General features: G+C 39.6%; 1 protein-coding gene across 3 annotated transcripts in view; it reads left to right on the top strand.

The window, feature by feature from the left end:
- Window positions 1-26: 26 nt before the first annotated feature.
- MTERF3 (mitochondrial transcription termination factor 3) overlaps window positions 27-19,838 on the top strand; it is a 25,000-nt gene continuing 5,188 nt past the window's right edge. The window contains exons 1-8 of one of the 3 annotated variants that reach the window (XM_024756558.1): window positions 27-308; window positions 456-1,070; window positions 2,986-3,323; window positions 4,633-4,785; window positions 9,581-9,770; window positions 13,956-14,103; window positions 14,485-14,556; window positions 15,963-16,124. In XM_024756558.1, coding sequence (XP_024612326.1) covers window positions 2,999-3,323; window positions 4,633-4,785; window positions 9,581-9,770; window positions 13,956-14,103; window positions 14,485-14,556; window positions 15,963-16,124 — 1,050 coding nt within the window. In that variant the 5' untranslated portion in view covers window positions 27-308; window positions 456-1,070; window positions 2,986-2,998. Of the gene's footprint in view, window positions 426-455; window positions 1,071-2,985; window positions 3,324-4,632; window positions 4,786-9,580; window positions 9,771-13,955; window positions 14,104-14,484; window positions 14,557-15,962; window positions 16,125-19,838 lie in introns of all 3 variants that reach the window. The other 2 variants (XM_024756559.1, XM_024756560.1) reach the window with 2 other exon arrangements.

A 19,838-nucleotide genomic window follows, 5' to 3' on the forward strand; every position in this document is an offset into this window, starting at 1 on the left:
CGGGCATCTCTAGGGACTCGCGGTGGCTTTAGATTCTAAGTGGAAGAGTCTGGAGGGAGGCGACGCGCAGGAAAAGGGAAACTGTGGCCCTTGGCCGGCTCTGTCCCCCGCAGGCCGCCCGCTCTCCCCCCGCGCAGCCTCGCAGATGGTCTGGCCCACTCCGGCCTCAGCCCACGTGGGCTCGTGAGCTAGGAGCAACAGGCGGGCGGGCAGACAAGTGGGCTATCTGTTCTGCGGGGCGGTTCGCGCGGCCCGGCCAGTCTGGTGGTCCCTGCGAGAAAGACCACGAGGCATAGGCCTCGCCACAGGTAAAGCGGAAGCCGCCGGAGCGCGAGGGGCGTGCGCCCTGCTGGGGTTCGGGTCCGGCCCTATCCTGCTGTAGGCCCCGCCCGGGGACCTCTTGGCCTTTAGGTCTTCAATTAAGGGTGAATAATTTCGTTTTGTTTTCTTGGCAGATGAAACGAAAACGCAATCATGTTGTTTATTCGCGCGCTTTGCGGAGGACGCGGAAGGAGGGCCAGCATGTCAACGGCCTTCCTCCGGAAGTTCGGTTGGGGAACTAAAATGGCCTAGGGAGGACGTCAATCAGTAGATGAGAGGCCCCTTATTACGAAGCCATCCTCCCACCCACCTTTCATCTCCTGATTTCATTTATTAGCCTTACACAGGTCGAAATCTTGAACCCTCGCCAAAGAATATTTAAGTGCCAATTCCTATTCCTAACGAGATACTAAGGCACGCAGTTGAGAACTAGTATATGACATATTTTAATGGACTTCAGAATTATTACAGGTTTTTTTTCTTTAACTTTAACCTTCCTGATGAAAAGGGTCGTGTTAGAGAGCTGATCACGGGGGTAGGGCTTTTATACACATGCGCAGATGCTTTACCGGGTTTAAATACTGTGTAAGCAGATGAGCTAACCGTAGTTGCAACTGATCCATTTCCATCCATAAAACATTGGAGCAGTGCAAGGCTCCGGGCTAGAGGGAATAGTCACTGGGAGGGTGGATCCAGAGATGAGACCCAGCCCTGCGCTCGTGAACGAACAATTAATCAACTGTTAAGAGGTATACACAACAATGAAATGATGATGTAGTGAAGATAGTGTGCTTGTAAATAAAAACAGAAGGATAAACATGAGTTGTTTGCATAAAGATCTTTTCATGAATATGGATAGAATTCAAAAGCAAATCGTTCTAATGTGAGAGGAGTTTTAATTTGAGCCTTACTCTAGAGGCTTCAGAGTGGGTTTGGGATTTCAGGAGTTTGCTTTAAAGTAGGACATCGCTTAGGCAAACTGAGAAGTCAGAACACTTTGGGGCTTAAGAATCACCTCATTGTACCCGTAACCTTTTTAAAAAGTTGTCATTTAAAGAATGGTTATTGAACCCCCCATCACGGGCCAGTCATTGTGCTGGATCACGGTGAGAAACTTAGTCTTAATGCAGCATAACAGGTCTTCTGGCTTCCAGCTCAATGCCCTTATGACATTGCTGTGCAGAGAATGAATATTGTAGGATTGAAGGGAAACACGGCAGATTTGGAGACTCATTTCCCACCAAAGTTTAACAAAAGTCACCTATCCCACAAGGCTATTTATTGTAAATACTTTTTTCCTTTCTAAGATCATTTCAGAATGACAGTGAGACATTTCACTTTTATAAATTCCTTTCAGGAGACTTCCCTAAACCACAAATCTCTAAGGGGAGGTTAGACCCTCAAGCATTTATCTGGTCTAATTCAGAGCATAAAACAAGCTGAATTTCAGTATAGAGAGAAATCAAAAAGTTGTATGCAACAGTTAATTCAGAATTCATTTATGTTTGGTTGTGTAATCAATAATAATATTGATGATGGCTAACATTTGTTGGGCATTTTGCATATGCTGGACTCTATGCTGTATTTTATATGGATTGTCTTACTTAATATAAAATAATATGCACCAAATTTATCCTTTAATTAAGCTGGCTAAATATAAAAGTTCTTTCCTGATAAAAGTCTCTTTTAAAAACAACTGCTTTTTCGGTCAAAATACACGTATATTCATTGCTGGTTGCTTATTATTTCTGTCTGTTCATTTTGCTTATTAGTTTTGACCCCTTTTTTTAAAAGCCTTTTTCTTTTTCCTACAAACAGAATTTGGCAAAACTGGTTTTGTTCAATTGTCTTTTGAGGAGCAGCTTTACCTGTGTAATAATAGTGCTCAACCCTGAGAATGAAGCAAGAAACAACCTTCTAGATAGCAATGATAATATTTTATGATTCATTTAAGACTAAGTAGAATTCTTCCTGTTTTTATTTTGTGATTAATGTACATACATAAAATGCATCTGAATAATTCAGTGTTATTTTTTTTTTTTGCGGTACTTGGGCCTCTCAGTGTTGGGGCCTCTCCCGTTGCGGAGCACAGGCTCCGGATGCGCAGGCTCGGTGGCCATGGCTTACGGGCCCAGCCACTCCGCGGCACGTGGGATCTTCCCAGACCGGTGCAAGAACCCGTGTCCCTGTCCCCTGCATCAGCAGGAGGACTCTCAACCACCGCGCCACCAGGGAAGCCCTCAGTGTTATTTTGATCAGCAATCTTCTTAAACGTCCTTCAAACCAAATTTCAAGAGCACTTAATTGCATCACCTGTTTTCTTTAAATATTAACAGGTTCAGCTGTAATTTGAACATTTACAGATTTTTGTTTTAATTGTTTTTCTTACGCCACTGATTTTGCTTTTTGTTTTTAAATTGCAAAGTGTATCTTTATTTTTCCAGTTCAGAAGTTTCTGTCTTTTGGTTTGTAACTGAAACTGCCTTGTTTTGGGCTTTTCCTGAGCTTAAAAACATCTGACTGATTTAGGGATCTAAATTTATTAAACTCCTTTTAATTAGAAAAAAATAATTTCCAGTTTATCTTTTTGTTGTTTGAATACTGTTTTAAACATTTAAGTAAAGTACGTTTCTCTTTTTTGATAGTTATGTATTTCTTTTGTAGGACTTAAAGAAAAATGGCCCTGCTAGCCCAACAGATACCCAGATGGCTCAACTCAATTAAGTTGAGTAGCTTCCTTACTGCTATGCAACTCAGAAAATGTTTTCCCAGAGCAGGAAAAACATTGTTGCCTGGCTTTTTTGCTCAGCCTCAGCTGTCCTCTGACGATTGCTTTCTCCGGTCGGGGTTTAAGACTTATCGGACTTCCTCTGTGTGGAATAGTTCCCAGTCTACCAACTCAAGTAGTCAAGAGATTAAGTGCGCCCAAAACACTCTGCTTCCTTCTGTGAATGAGCCGTCACAAAAGATACCCAGCTTTGATTCTGAACTGTCTCTAGAAGGTAATTTTCAAGTTTCAGAAAATTCCCCTTTGCCCCACTTCGGTAGATTGAACGACTACCTGTTTACATTTTGTTGGCCCATTTCAAGTCATACTTTGTGCCAGGAGAGAAAAAGAACAATGCCGCTTCTATTCATTTGCTTCTATTATGCCTCTATTTTACTGACTAAGGAAAAAGTTGAGAGATTAATATGTATAAGAATGTTTTATAGCTATGAATAACACTTTCTAAGTTCGTTATTTAGATTCTTTAAATAAATTTTTTTCTGGTGGTAATTAGGTTTATTAGGATTTAATTTACCCTATTCTATATACCTAGTTAGGGTATAATTTTACCCAAGTAACAGTCCTCCTTTTTGGGTATACGGTCTTACGAATTTTGACATAATGCTTTTAGTTGTGTAACAGCCATCACAAACAACATATAGAACAAAAAGAACAACAAATAGCACACCCCAAAAAGCGCCCTCATGTCGTTTTTTTTAGTCAGTCTTCTCCCTCCTGTGCTTCTCGTTCTAGGCACATTTCTATGCAAGGAATATTTCACCGTAAATGAGATAATATTAGGTTAAGTAGAAGACGAAAGCAAGCAAGCTGGGGGTAAGGGCAGGGAGGGGAGGCTGGCTATGAGAAATGAGAAAGGGTAGTGATTAGAGACCAAAAATAGAATAAAAAGTCACGGCCCTGATTCCTTAGCCTAAGGTAGGTTACAGTTACCAGCATCTTCTATACTTAAGCGTTTGACTTAAGACAAACCAAACCTCAGACTCAAGGCTGTACTAGAGAGGTCACGTCCTTGGCAAAGGATTGTAGGTGATAGAAACAGAATCATAGAAGTCCTCTTACAGACATATTTGAGAATAACTCGGAGGAGAAGGGGTTGGATCAAAGTGAAGACACTTCAGGATGCGATGACTTGAACCCATACAATTCAGGCTGGTATGTTGTACTTTTGGCCAACTTAACAAGCTGTGGTAAACTCCATCTCTTTCTCAAAATGTACTTGAAGGTCGGTTGGTCTTTAGCATACATACCTGTTGATTACAAGTGAAGGAAAGGAATTTTGTACAGGATTTCACCAACAGATTTCTTATCTTTGAGGAATAGTAGTTGATACCTCTAAATTAGAGTCTTAACCTTACCTCTTAGAAGGTAGAAAATATATGGAATTTTGAGATGTTTAATTCAGAAATGATGCCAAGATTCAAAAAGAAGCAAACTAGGCAAGAGGCTGTCTTTGTAGAAAGAGCTTCAAGTGTACAGATTGGAGAGCTAACTCACTTCTCCTTTTCCATATCCTGGCTGCAAAGGACTGGACGATTTGCCTCCATTGTCTCCATTGCAGCCAATTTCCGAGGAGGAGGCTGTTCAGATTATTGCGGACCCTGCACTGCCCCCATCTTCATTCACACTTCGAGACTATGTGGATCATTCTGAGACTCTGAAGAAGTTAGTGCTTCTAGGTAAGTCTGAGTAACCAACACTTATTTTATTGCCTTACTTTTTTTTTTTTTTTGCGGTACACAGGCCTCTCACTGTTGTGCCCTCTCCCGTTGCGGAGCACAGGCTCCGGACGCGCAGTCTCAGCGGCCATGGCTCACGGGCCCAGCCGCTCCGCGGCATGGCATGCGGGATCTTCCCGGACTGGGGCATGAACCCGTGTTCCCTGCATCGGCAGGCGGACTCTCAACTACTGCGCCACCAGGGAAGCCCTATTGCCTTACTTTTAAAATTAGCATTTTTAATCTTTATCAAAGTACATACACATGCATAGGAGTCAAATAGTGGGAAAAGGCTTCTAGTGAAAAACCGCACTCCCAGCTTCATCCTTCCTGACTTCGCAGCCCGTTCCCTAGAGTGTCTACTTTCCTAGCTCTTTCTGTTTGTGTTTAACCTCTAAATGTGCGTGTAATTGCTTATGGTACTGTTGCTTGGTTCATCAGTTTTAGACATCAGTTAATCTCTTACATGTACACATACTTTTCTCTTTCATTCTCTTCAATTCTCCCAATAGGCTGTATTAACAATGTTGAGGTTAATCATTAGTCACTGATTTCATTATAATTCTAAATATTGCTCGACTGCTGTCTAGGAAGTGTGCTATGATCGTTTTCCTTCCTTTTCAACCTTTCATTTTCTTGGAGTTAACAATTGCTTTGTTTTTCATTTGATTAGTTTTCTTTAAATTTTCCTACAACTTCCAATGGCCTCTCAGGACAGTTTTTCCTACAGTCACCCCTATCGGATGATATATTACTTCCATTTCCCTACTACCCTGACCTTCCTTCTGGAGCCCGCTATCCTCCTGATGTGGACGGTTTCTCTCTAGGCCTGCTCCATAACTATCTTAGCTTGTCGACTGGTAGGATGCTCCTAGGTCTGGATGGTTGAAGGCAGCCAGGAGATCTGCCTGCAAACTTAGGTTCGTCCTCTTATCAATATTTTCAGTCTAGCACCTTATTGCTACTTTCTGCTTTTCCCATTATTTCTGGACCTGGCACTTCTCTTATTTGATTTTCCCAGATGAGAAACCTCCTTTGGGGGATTGAGAGGAACAGGATGGGCAAGGAATTATCTCAGATCCACTGCTTCTCTCATTGCTTAATCACTGCCTTAGTTTTCAGTGAAAAGTTAGGAGCTTCCTGGCTTGATAGTCTTCCTTTCAGCAGTACTGCCCTGGTAATCTCTCTAACATTAGTGCTCTTTCTAAAATGCGAATCTGCCTATGTCAGTGACCTACGTGAAATCCTTCTAAGCTCTTCCTGGTCTGGCCCTTGCTTAGCCTTTCAGCTTCACTTGCTTGCCACTTCCCTCCTTTTTGTTGGCCAGGTCTGACAACTGGAGAACTTAACTCAGGTTCGAGTAACTTCCCAAATGTCTTCTCTGACCCTCCAGATAGAGTGACCCTCCTCTGGGCTCTTTGCATCACCCCCTGCCTACCTCAGTCCTGGCAATAATAACACTATTATAATTGTTTACTGATCTGTCCTTGTGCAAGTTACTCAAATGTATAGGGAATGGCCTTTGTTCTCAAGAAGCTTCAGGTCTTCAGGAGCATCTAGATACACATACATAAGAATAACAGGGGCTTCCCTGGTGGCGCAGTGGTCGAGAGTCCGCCTGCCGATGCAGGGGACACGGGTTCGTGCCCTGGTCCGGGAAGATCCCACATGCCGCGGAGCGGCTGGGCCCAGGAGCCATAGCCGCTGAGCCTGCACGTCCGGAGCCTGTGCTCCGCAACGGGAGAGGCCACGGCAGTGAGAGGCCCGCGTACCACAAAAAAAAAAAAAAAAGAATAACAAATCCAAAAATGCAAGGTGAAGTGATAAATTCCACACAGAGATACTCATAAAGTGTTCTGTGGGTTCGAAGGAGAGAGAAAGATGACATCTGCTGCAGGCATGAAAGCTCAGGGCTTTCCCAGCCCTTGTGAGAGGTGCTACGGGTAATGCCAGATAAACGTAAGACCCATGTGGTCCCTACATTTAAATAATTCACAGTATACCTAGAGCTTTGAAATATGTTTCAGCCACTCCTTCATCTGTATGCTGATACTTCAACAGCACGTCTTGGCAGTAACTTAAATAACAGTACCCTAGAGGAACCATGATTGCATTGTTAAACAGTATTTTTGAGGACTCAAGTGTCCTGGTTCTTCTCTGCTTCTCAGATCTGTTTTCTCCCTTTCTCTGCTTGTTCTTTATCCCAGGAGGCTAACCTCTGCACTCGGCCTCCTTTGCCAGCTGGCTTCTGGGCAGCTTCAGCAGTGGGGGGCACTTGTAGGAGAAGAGGGAGAGCAGGTGGGAGTTGTTTTTCCTTTTCGCTCCCAGCCTTGGGTCATGGAACTGCCTTGTTCCATGGCAACAGCTCCTACTGAGCAGCCCTTTCTTTATAGCTTCCGGCTCCCTCTGGGTTCTCATAACACTCTTTCCTCCCTGTCCCTTTAGCGCTAGGGATGCCCTTGTTTGTTCCCTTGACTCTGCTCACACCACTGTACAGAGTCCCTTCATTAAAGTGTTTTTCATTTGAACTTTCTAGGACAACTGCTGTTGCCTGCCAGTCCCTGATTGATGCACTAAGTATGTGTGACCATAACTGAATACAGTGGTAATTATAGTTACTGAACTGATGGGGTAAAGCCAACTTAGGCTGTGGTCACCTAGAAGTTAGAATCATGTATTATTCATTTTTTATATCCGCATAAGTGCCTGGTCCCATGAGAGGCATTCAGTGACTATTTTTTCAAGTTAATGAAATCGTGAGTAAGCCCAAGTATTTGTGCTGACAGCAGTGTGCTCTCCTGGTGAGATTCTGCTCTCTTGTTGCTGTTAAGAAGCAGCTTTTCAGGAATTCGATTTCAGCACAGTCAGGGTGTGACGGCTCATGCTGAGTGAGGCACTTCAGCGCATGTCATCTGTAATATTGAGTTAAGTTTGGAGTCCGAACCCTTTATGTTATTTTCAAAGCATCCCTTGCCACATTTATCACAGAGTTTTGGAACTAGTTTCTATCTTATTTATCCATCCATTGAATAATTTAATTTATTTTTCTATTAGTATTATTTTTAAATTATAAAAGAATTACATCTAGTTGTTAAAAGTGCAGACTGTTACAGGAGAAAGAACTCTTCCCATCTCTACATTTCTAGTTCCACTTTCCAAAGGTAACCACTGTCACCAATTTGTTGAGTACAAATTTTCTACCCAAATACATACATTACCCCACCTTTTTCTATGCAAATACATGTATTACAGAAAGCCATACAATGGCTTGTGTAGTCATACTTAATATTATTTTTAAAATTCTGTGTCTTCTTCTAGTAGCTTTAGAGTGGTAGTACATATGTAGATTCTTAATCTATCTGAAATTAATTTTTGTATCAGACATAGAAGGAATTATTATTTTTCAAATATATAGCTAGAGGTCCCATTATATTTTAATGAATAGTCCATCTTTTCCCTCATTGATTTGAAATGTCCTTATTGTATACGAGATTTGTAGTTCCTCCCGGATCCGTTTTTGGTCTTCATTCTGTGTCTTCATTCTGTGTGTATGTGTGTGTGTGTAATCTGTTTTTCTGTTCATGATCATCTTATATCAATACCTGTTTTAATATCAAGAAATTTGGGTTTGGAATTATATTTGGATCTAATAATACATGGAATTATAATTTATTTTTCTGGTTGTAGACACCATTAAAAAACAGTGCTTTTATTTCATTGTTTTTATATTTAAGACTGTAAAGTTTCATCTAGAAATCGGTTTGAGAGTTACATTTTAACCTGAAGCAATATTTTTAGCAATATAAAATTTAAGTCTAAACTAAAGTTTTACATTATTTTCAAATGTTTATTTTAAAGATAAGGAATAGGCCTTTCCTATTCGTGTTTAATTTTTAAAAATCAGGTAAAAGGAAAAAAGCGAGAGAATAAAATGCTTAGTGTTAATGAGAGTTTTGAATCAAGGGTTACTTTGATTCCCTGCCTAATTAACGTGAACATCGAATTATATCCATAACCAAAGTAAAATAACAACTTGCTTTCTCCCCCTTCTTAATCTCTCCTGTCCCTTGTCTCGTTTACTTAGATTACCTAAGATTCTAAGGATATGTGAAGGTTGAAGGTGGTATACTTTCTGCTTCATTTTGTACTTGAGGGCTGTGTACGTTCATCTGCTTCCTGCAGACATGTCTTGAGCTCCTTCAAGCTACTTGTCTTTATGCTAATAAAGCCCTGGAGAATACAATGAGTAAGACACAGGGTAACTTTTATTCCTTCTGTGGAGGGGATCAGAAACAAATTTTTAAAATAATGCTTATAATTAAAGAAATGATAAACTTCAAAGAAAGTAACAATTCATAGGGTTTGTTACCCTGCAGAAATTACCAGTTAAGCAGTTACTGTGGAGATCATTAGGGGCTCATAAGCATCCTGCAAACAATATTCAAGAAACCATCGGTGAAAATGATGATCCTAGGTCAATATGACGTAGTGAATTTGTTTTGGGTGGAAATTTAGCCCCAAATGCACTGTTTTCCTTTATACATGGCTTTGAAATAAGTACTACATTTTTAAAAAATTTATTTTTATTTCTGCAATCAAATTAGTTTAAAAATATTTAGAAGTTTCTATTGGCCTGTCTCAGGTCTCCTTGGGATGGGTTGTTGATCTCCATCAGTAATTTCTTGTGTTTCTGTACATAAAGTTTAATGACTCAGCCAAGCAGTTATCTTCAAATGGTGTTCGTAATTTATTACAGGAGTGGATTTATCCAAGATAGAAAAACATCCAGATGCAGCCAACCTCCTTCTGCGACTGGATTTTGAAAAAGACATTAAGCAAATACTCCTGTTTCTTAAAGATTTGGGCATAGAGGATAACCAACTGGGAACATTCCTGACGAAAAACTATGCTATTTTCTCTGAAGACCTTGAAAATCTTAAGACCAGGTAGGGCTTTTAGAATGATTTTCACATAATCCTAGAAGTGGCTATGAAGAAATATATGTGTAAGTTATTTTTTTAAGTCTCAGCAGCACAAGAATCTACTGAGGTAATTAATGAATGTGAATGTCATTTTTTTTGTTATGGACCTTCTTTGATCAAAATTAAGTATCTAAATCATTTCTTTTGTTCAACTACCCATCATTATTTTTATGATTTCAACTTAATGCTAAGTCAATCCTTTGGAAACTGGGATAAGTTTTTTTAAAAATCCATTAACAATGGCTAAATTATCTGATAGTACACTTAAAATTATGAAAGGCTGATCTTTTCTGTTGTTCTTTCTGGACAATTTTTGATGGTAGACATTTGACCTTGTTTTGGCAAATATTGTATAATTTGCTTAATCATTTCTGTCTATTTTGGTTTTTCCTTTTTTTCTTCTTTAAATAGCACTCTTATAAACATCTTTGTACTTCATTCAACATTCAAAGAGATAGTATCGATCTGTGAGGTACGAATCCTGCTGGGCATTGGGCACACCAGAGAGTGAGACAGAGTCTGTGTCTCATAAGTTCACATCTTGGATTTATCATCACCCCCACCTCTCACGTAAATTAGGTCTTCCCAGATTGCCTGAATGAGAACACTGTTCACCCCGCTGCCCAGATCGGAAATACTGGTGTTAACTTTGGCTTCTCTTCTTTTATCATCCACATCTAATAAACTGCCAAGGCCTGTTGGTTCTATTTTTATTGCTCTCAAATCAGTCAATGCATTTCTCTGAATCTTCACTTTGAATACTTTACCTCAGGTCCCCATCATTTCACGTGAAGAATACCGCAACTGTCTCCTAACTAATCTGCCTCTAATCTTCTCCCCCTAGACTATTCTCACACCGGTTTCAGAGAGCTTTGCAGTTCCTTGAACTATCAGAGTCTAGTCTCTGAACTAGGAAAAAAACAGAACAAAAAAACCCTACATTTCTTATATTGAATAGTTTGAACCCTTATTATATATGCAAGGCACTTAGATAGACACACTCTCCCCCTTCATGTGACTTACAGTCTGGTGTAATATAGACAGGCTATTACAATACAGGGGAGGGAAAGAATGATTCTAGGAGGCTCAGTCTGACATGTCTAGCTCTGCTCCTCCTGACTGTTTGGAACGCTCATTCTCTCCCCATTTCAAAACCAACTTGCCCTTTTGCTCAAGATTTAGTTCAAGAAAGAGTACATACCAGGAGGTGGAGATCATTGGGAACTGTTTCAGAGGCTGCCTACTGCACCATTATTATTAATATCTCCATTTTACAGGAGAGGCACAGAGAGGTTAAATAATTTGCCCAAGATTACCCAGCTAGTGTAAGTGGCAGTGGGATTCAAATCCACTTAGTCTAACTCCAGAGTCCTGGCTACTACACTGTACTGTCTCCCTACTTTTAAATCTATGAAGGAAACATAAGCTTAAAAGCAGCTTAAGTTAATTTGCTCAAGATCACACATGCTCCTAACAATTAAAGAATACTCTCATGTAATAGTATAGTCTAATGTTTCCTAAACCTGGCTGACTGCCAAAGTAAACTGGAGCATTTTTAAAAGTTACTTGGAAGTTTTTAATAGGTAATTTACCACATGTACTCAAAAGGGTTTACAGTGAAAAGTAAGCTTCTCCTGGAAGAGGCAAAGGTATGATAATCTTTTTTGAACTTACCTTCTGGCTCTGGTATGTACAGCAGTCTTATTTTCTAGAATTTCTATAATAGCACTGATCGCATATACTTGTTTTCTTTTCAATGAAGAGAATTTGAAATGTATTAAAAAGTTGGTTGATTCTTTTTAAGAATTTTCAAATGAATAATCTGCATTTAAGTTATTAGAAATTTTCTTTCGGCTGGGCCTTATATCTTAATTTTTTATTGGAAAAGTTATCACAGTAGATAACAGTTTCAATAATATTTTTATCAGATATTGATCTTTCCTGTGTCCAAAACAAAGGAAAAAAATGGTAATTCTCCTTCCCAACCTACATATTCCTATCCCTTATCAGCCTTGCAAGACCCATCTATGGAGGCAGCTACTATTATCAAGTTTTTTGTTCAACTAGCTAAGAATGTTCTATCATATACAAGCATGTATGTGTATCTATGTATGCACATACACAAGAACACATGTACATACAGTATGTAGCATTTATGCATACCATTCTGCACCTCACATTCTTACCTTAACTCTATGTTGGAGATAGTTTTTATTGGCTCTGCCTATTTTAACCCTTTTATAGTTTATACTGTGGATGTGTCTAGTCCCCTTTTGGTAAACATGGTGGTTGTTTCTGGCTTTACTATCACAAAGAAGCTGCAGTGACTCCTCTTATATATACATCATGTCACATATTGGTGTATATCTGTAGGATACATTTCTAGACGTAGAAGTTCTAGGTCAAAGGATATATGCATTTATAATTTTAATAGATATTGACAAATTGTCCTTCATACAGGTTTTCCAGCTTACACTCCCACCAACAGTGTACAGAAGTGCCAGTTTCCCTGTTTTCCACACTAATACAGTGTCATCAAACTTGATGATTTCAGTTCATTTCATAGATGAAAACATTACCTCACTGTTTTGGAAATGATGTTTGGAGCATCAGATGTTTGGAGGATCTTTTCTTTTTTTGAGGATCTTTTCCTATGTCGAACTTCTGTTTACATTTCCTTTTCTATAAATTAGAAGTGTCCTTTGCTATTCTTAATTGGGCCTTTTTCTTTTTTTTGGTAAGCATTTTTTTATATATTAACAAAATTAGTTCCTTCTCTGTGACATGTTGTAAATATTTTCCCAGACTGTCACTTGTCTGACTTGGTTGATGATTTCTTTTTTGCCTTGCATTTAAATTTTGTATGTAGTTAAATTTATCAGTTTTTTTTCTCTCATTGCCTCTAAGGGACTGGTTTAAAGGGGTAATAGTCACTGAGTATAAAATATAATAAGTTCCAATATATGGTATAAAAGTATCGTAGTCATTAGAAGTAGGCATACCTGAGTTCAAGTTTCAGCTCTGTCATTAATTAGCTGGTGGTCTAAGACAAGTTATTTAACTCCTCTGAGTGTGTTTTTTCAAATGCAATGTGGGAAATTTACCTGGCCCACAGGGGGTTGTTTTGTTTTGTTTTTGTTTTTCTGATGAGAATTAAACAAGATAATGTCCAGGGATATTTCAGGCATTTAATTAAACTGCCTTTTACTATGTTTATAGATTTTAAAAAATCAATAATGTTATTTTATAGTCAAACTTCCTGTATTTTGCTACCTTACTTTGTTTCCCAGAAATTTAGCAGGAAACTTCTCAGTTGTTAACAAAATACATATTGAAGGACCACAGTAAAAATTATTTATGAAAATACATTCTCGGGGCTTCCCTGGTGGCGTAGTGGTTGAGAGTCTGCCTGCCGATGCAGGGGACACGGGTTCGTGCCCTGGTCCGGGAGGATCCCACATGCCGCGGAGCGGCTGGGCCCGTGAGCCATGGCCGCTGAGCCAGCGCATCCGGAGCCTGTGCTCCGCAATGGGAGAGGCCACAGCAGTGAGAGGCCCGCGTACCACAAAAAAAAAAAAAAAAGAGAAAAAAAAAAAGAAAATACATTCTCAGTAAATGTACTAAAATTAAAAATTCCAGGAATTCCCTGGCAGTCCAGTGGTTAGGACTCCACAGTTCCACTGCTGGAGGCCTGGGTTTGATCCCTGCTCGGGGAACTAAGGTCGTGCAAGCTGCACAGCGCAGCCAAAAAAAACATTTCCTCTTTTCAGTCTTAGCCATGCTTGATGGTCTTTCTTTGTAAAAAGAGTTCTGAATCCCATCTTTTCTTAATTTGTGTGTTTTCTATTCTTATCAAAAAAAAACAAAAAAAAACAAAAAACTTAAATAGAAGCTATTTCATTTTTTTCTACCAACTAATAAAATAAGTCAGATTAACTGAAAAGGGAATCTGTCTGTTAGCGGATTTCAGAAATATTTTCTGTTTCCAGTTATAAATGGAAACCATTCTAGAGTTGGATGGATGCTTGCTTTGTTTTAACCATATTTGGGGCCATTATAGAATGTTTTTACTTAAACTTTCTTTTGGTGTGGGAATATGACACTAGTAAATATTTATCATATGTGCATGTATTTTGTTTGTTTCTCTAGGGTGGCTTATCTACTGTCAAAAAATTTCAGTAAAGTGGATATTGCACAGATGGTCAGAAATGCACCATTTTTGCTGAGTTTTTCAGTGGAAAGACTGGATAACAGATTGGGATTTTTTCAGAAAGAACTGGAACTTAGTGTGAAGAAGGTAAAGAGAAGGAGAGAATTTGTGTGTTTCCATGTCAGCTACATTTAGTAACTGTTAAATCTCATGTTTCTAACAGATACTTGGCCTGTATGAATTCTATAAATGCCTGATATTTTCTGTACAAGAATGAATTACCTTGCTAGGTTAATCATATAGCTATATCATTTTGTAATAATTCCATCAAGTTAGTTTCTTAAGTTTTATTCTGAGCACTGGTTTTTTTCCTCAAACAATATTAAGTTTATGTATTTTTGGGTTCCTTAGCATTTCTCTACTGGGTCATATTTTAAATTTTAGTTTTGTACTCCTAGTAATACCTTGTTTTCTCCAACCTAGTTGAATATGCATACATATTAATAATAGATTGTTTTATAACTGTAGACTAGAGATCTGGTAATTCGTCTCCCAAGGCTACTAACTGGAAGTCTGGAGCCTGTGAAGGAAAACATGAAGGTAGGATGACTGTTAGTTTTTGAGAAATCAGCTTCTTTAAGTGGTTAAGTCCTCTGAAGAGGATAGATTTGCTCCCATCATCTTAAAGAAAACTAGATTGTAAAAGAAGTTATTTCTAAAAAGATAGAGGAAATGATATAATAAATATCTAGCAAGCAGTTTACCTTAGTTTATAATTTTTTCACATGTCAACCAGGTATTACATGAGTTAGTCTCCTTGCAGACATTGATACCCGTAATCCTAGCGGAGCAGGTTAGGTATCTGGATGGGACCTGGAAGCTGCTTCCTTTGCCCAGGGTGAGGGTCTGTGTCTTCGTCACCTAGGCGGGAGACGAGCTGTGGAGGCTGGAGCCAGAAGGCTTCTTTGAAGAGAGCAGTAGCCAGCATATTGCTCTCCTAGAACGTGTGCCAATTACCAGCTCTAGATCTATCAGAGAACATGCCAGACACTCCTTACTGTGCTCCCTCCAAGGGAATAGGATAGAACCAGGGGCAGCTGACTTGTTAGTATACAAAGCTGTCGGAGTATTTGAAATTATTATATTAAGCCTATTTTCTGAGGTGCCTAAAGTGTTTCATACTCGGCCGTTGAAGAAATTTTTATTGAGCGCCTGCCCATGCGCTGTGCTGGGGAGATAGTCGCTGCCGTTGTGGAGCTTACGGTCCAGTGGGGGGAATCTCCCGCAGAGCGATGAGAGCAACGGATTGGTCAGGGAGGATGGGATACTATGAATGCACACAGAGGACCTAACCTACATTGGAGTGTTTTTTTTATCATCTCTGTTTAGAATTTTGACATGTAGTTCTTCCAGAGGACATGCATAGGAGTACGCTTGGGAGCAGAGGCTCAGAAAGCACTTTGAGAATCTTGCTGTTGGTCTGTGTGGTGTGGGGCCCATACAGGTAACCTGCGCAGGCCTCCTGTGAGCACCGTTAACTCTTATTTCGTAATTACGCTAGCTCCTTTTGGTGATCTTCATGGTGGTCATCAGGCTGTGATTAGCTCATCCTCAGGAGAGGGGTTTAAAATTCAGGTTACCCCAGAAGCAGGAAACTATGAACTCGTAAGATCATTGGAATAGCCATCTCCAGATTTTTTTTTTTTTTTTTTCTTTTTTGCGGTACGCGGGCCTCTCACTGTTGTGGCCTCTCCCGCTGCGGAGCACAGGCTCCAGACGCGCAGGCTCAGCGGCCATGGCTCACGGGCCCAGCCGCTCCGCGGCATGTGGGATCTTCCTGGACCGGGGCACGAACCCGTGTCCCGTGCATCGGCAGGCGGACTCTCAACCACTGCGCCACCAGGGAAGCCCCATCTCCAGATTTTAATGTCCTTATTTTAAATTTTGAAAGAATCAATGTGTCCCCTGGCATATTACCAAAATAACTATTTCTATCTTTCTCTTAGGTTTACCGGCTTGAACTAGGTTTTAAACATAATGAAATTCAACATATGATCACCAAAATCCCAAAGATGTTAACCGCAAGTAAAAGGAAAGTTACCGAGACTTTCGACTACGTGCACAACGTGATGTGCATTCCGCACCACCTCATTGTCAAGTTCCCGCAGGTGAGGAGCGCATAGCTCGCTGTTCTGTAAGAGCCGTCATCGCCGTTCATCCGGAGCTGCTCTCCATGTGCACAGTCCGCGTGTGAAAACCCCTTGCTGTTTGGGAAGGAATCAGACCAAATGCAGTAGAGTTCTGAGAGTGGTATTAAGGTCACATTTCTTTTTGCGCATCTTTTTAGCAAGACCACATCTAGCAAATGCAGTAGATGGATCACTTGTGAAAAGTTTACATCTTCTAGGGCATTCGTGTACATCTCCAGAGGAGAAATAAGTGATGAATCTATTTCCCTGTAGTTTGTAACCTAGTCCTCGTTCTGCCTGTTGGAATCTAACATACTCTCTTGTGCTTTTCTCCCTTTAAATTTGAAATAGATCACTTCCCTTAAAGGTCCTTTCAATTCTAAATGTACTTTTCCATTCAGTCTATCTAAATCCATTAGTTAACAAGCCATGTTATAATGATCTCCTACCAAAGCATAAAACACTTCCAGTTAGCTATCATGCGAAAGCCATAATTATATTTTCTAAGCTAATTAGACTTTTTCCTGTTCTTTACTTGGTGAATGACATTATCTGCTTGTTCACAAGAATGTTAACTTTTTGAAAGCAGATCGTGTCTGATTTATACACTGCTGAATTCCCAGAGCCTGGAACTATAATGGGCCAATTAGTAGGCACTGGATAGAAATTTGTTGAACACATGATTGATTGAATCTCATAAAAGTCATCCTTCTTTCCTATTTGGCATGTGAATAGACACTCAGTGAGTATTCATTGGATAAATGAAAGATTGAATTTCATTAAAGTGATTCCTCTACTCCACTTGCCAAATGTGTTCTTGATGTAAAGGTGGGCAAAGAACTATGACTTTAATATAACTGTCAGAGCTAGACTGCATTTGGTGCAGTTCCCTCACAAATAGTAGTGTTTATTTACCTATCATACTGCACTCTGAATGGGCCCTTAATAGAGCATTTTTCTATTTCATCAAATGCATGTGTATTCATTATAAAAAGTGTTAGAAGCCTGCAGTGGTGAAAATCTGGCTTATAGAAACATTGTAAAGTAAGTAATCTTCAACTAAAAAGCAATGACAATTAGTTTTCCACTGGGTTGATAGATAATTCAGTGACAGTAGGGCATGATAAGAGAACATGACTTGAGGATAGAAAAATCAATGAGTCATGGTCTGTATTCTTGTGGAACTCATAATCTAGTGTGGAAGACAAGTTTTTTAAATGTAATTGCTTTACATAATGTTAGAGTCTTAACAGATATTGTATACAGCTATTGATTTAATTTAGGAGAGGTAGAAAAATCGTAGAAATAATAAGTTATTGATTGTTCATTTACTGTGTGCCAGCTCTGTCTTTACTGCTTTACTTATATTGATTCATTTAATCTTCACAACAACCATATGAGGTAGGTACTGTTATTGTCCCTATTTTCCAAATGAAGAAATTAAGCATAAAAAGATTCAGTAACTTGTCCAGGGGCCAGAGCCAGGATTAGAACTGTGGCAGTCATTTTGAAAACCCATGCTCTTACCAAAGATATACTGCCACTCTAAGAAGTGACATTTGAGTTGTCAGTTGAATGAACTGGGTTTAACAGTGGACAGAAACTTTCCAAGTAGAGAAAACTATAAACTTGACTAGATGCATCAAAATCAGTTGTTTAAAAACACAGATTTTAGGCTCCCCACATCCTAGCTTCTGGGAAGCCTGGTTATAGACCTGTGGCTTCCATATTGGGAGGATTCTCAGATTCTTAGGGGTCTGGGTAGGATTGCTTTTAAAAAAAAACAAAAAAAAAAAACCTCATTGGGAATTCCCTGGCAATCCAGGGGTTAGGACTCAGTGCTTTCACTGCTGGGGGCCTGGGTTCGATCCCTGGTCCGGGAACTAAGATCCCACCAGCTGTGTGGCACAGCCAAAAAGAAAAGAACGAAAACAGCAACAAAAAACCTCATTAATGGAAAAATACATTAACTGACAGTGAGGGAATGGATGTAGACTTAAAAGTTTTGGCTGGAGCTTTAAAAACTTAGTGCTGTGAAACAGTTTTCTCATGCAGGTAACAGTTCTGGTTGGTACATAATTTTATGATTAATTAAAAATTGGGAAACAATTATAACTTTAAAACTATGGTTAGTCGTTTCAAAGCAGTGACCATGGTAGGCAAAGGATAACAAAAGCAGTGAGGGTAATGAACATGAGGAAACCACTAGTTCAGGAAAGAGGTTATATTCAGGATCCCCTGAAACCTTGTTTCTCCTCTTTCCCTGTGGGTTTCTGTGAAGGCAGAGCTGGAGTCTATGTTAGGACAGGAGGCGATCAGTAATTCTTAAGTTAGGGTTTTTTTTGGTGTTTTTTGTTTGTTTTAATCCTTGAGAACTTAACGGATCATTGATAGGATGAAACTTTTCTGACATTGCAAAGTGGCCCCTGGTGGTCAACAACAACAAAAAAAGAGAGAGAAACTCAATCTGAGCCATGACTTTTGGACTTGAAAGATCACATAAAATCTGTGATACTAAAGTCACTTTGAACCACTGGGAAAGAAATATCTGGTCATAGCTGTATAAGTGCTTCAAAGTGTTACTATATTTAGGAAATATAGTTTGGGAGCTTCAGAATCATTTGTGGCCTTGTCCGTATGTTGTATGATAATTTTGTAAGCCGAGAGTCACTGGAAGCGTCATACTTCTAAAGAAATACATCTAAAAGCTTCTTACATCTTTTGACCAGTAATAATGCGGTAATGGGAATTTAGTTACCAAAGTGAAGGCAGAGCAGCACATAATTTGTTTCTGCAGAGGGAGTAAAAGATGTTTTGTTCCAAAAGCAAGCCAATCCCATGTTGAGTTAGCATACTATATTTTTTTGGTCACTGTTCTCAAATTACTTTAGTTTTCAACAATTGTTTTTCATAATGTCCTTTCCAAGTGATCTGTTATTTATTTTGTCTCCACTCGAATATAAAGAAAGACTCCTGGAGGTTATGTGCCATGTGGAGTGTCCCCAGTGTATCTTGATAATACAGTGAAGAGACGGACCTGAGACCTAATACTGAATGTGGGTTCATTGGGCCTTGCCAGGGAGCCTCACAGATGTCTCTTCAGCTTAGGGCTCTATTTCAAGTCTGGCCAGATCTCGCAATTCTCCCTTCTTCCTTGCAGCTGGCTTTAGGGACTTAGCCTGCTTCTGACTCCCTTTTAAAGTTACTGTATTCACTCTATTCCTCAAGAGTTTAATCCCAAGGCAGGTTCCTTTGAACGCATGAAGTCCAGCTTCATTTCATTTTGATACTAGTCAGAGGGAGCAACGGGAATTAAGAAAGAAAGAAAGGAAGAAAGAAACAAAGGATAATAGGGAAGATTCACGGATTATGAAATCTTACACAGTTTTTGATGCCATAAACTTTGATCTCTGACCTTGGTTCTCCAACTTGGCAGGCATCAGAATCCCTTGGAGGACTTGTGGGTCCCACTCTCAAAGTGTCTGATTTGGTAGCTTCGGGCTGGAGCCTGAGGATTTGCTTTTTTAACAGCTCCTCTCGTCTCCCTGGATTAGTCTGGTCTTTGCCTACAAGGTAGCCCTTTATTATTTTACAATTGTTCTGCTTGTTAGTTTTGAGTCCCTTTTAAATCATAATTTCTTAGCAGAAGGCAAAGGATTTAAACCCTCTAGCATTTATAATAATTTTTGGTTT

Source organism: Neophocaena asiaeorientalis, unplaced genomic scaffold (assembly GCF_003031525.2).
Source record: "Neophocaena asiaeorientalis asiaeorientalis breed wild unplaced genomic scaffold, Neophocaena_asiaeorientalis_V1.1 scaffold29, whole genome shotgun sequence".
Lineage (NCBI taxonomy): Eukaryota > Metazoa > Chordata > Mammalia > Artiodactyla > Phocoenidae > Neophocaena > Neophocaena asiaeorientalis.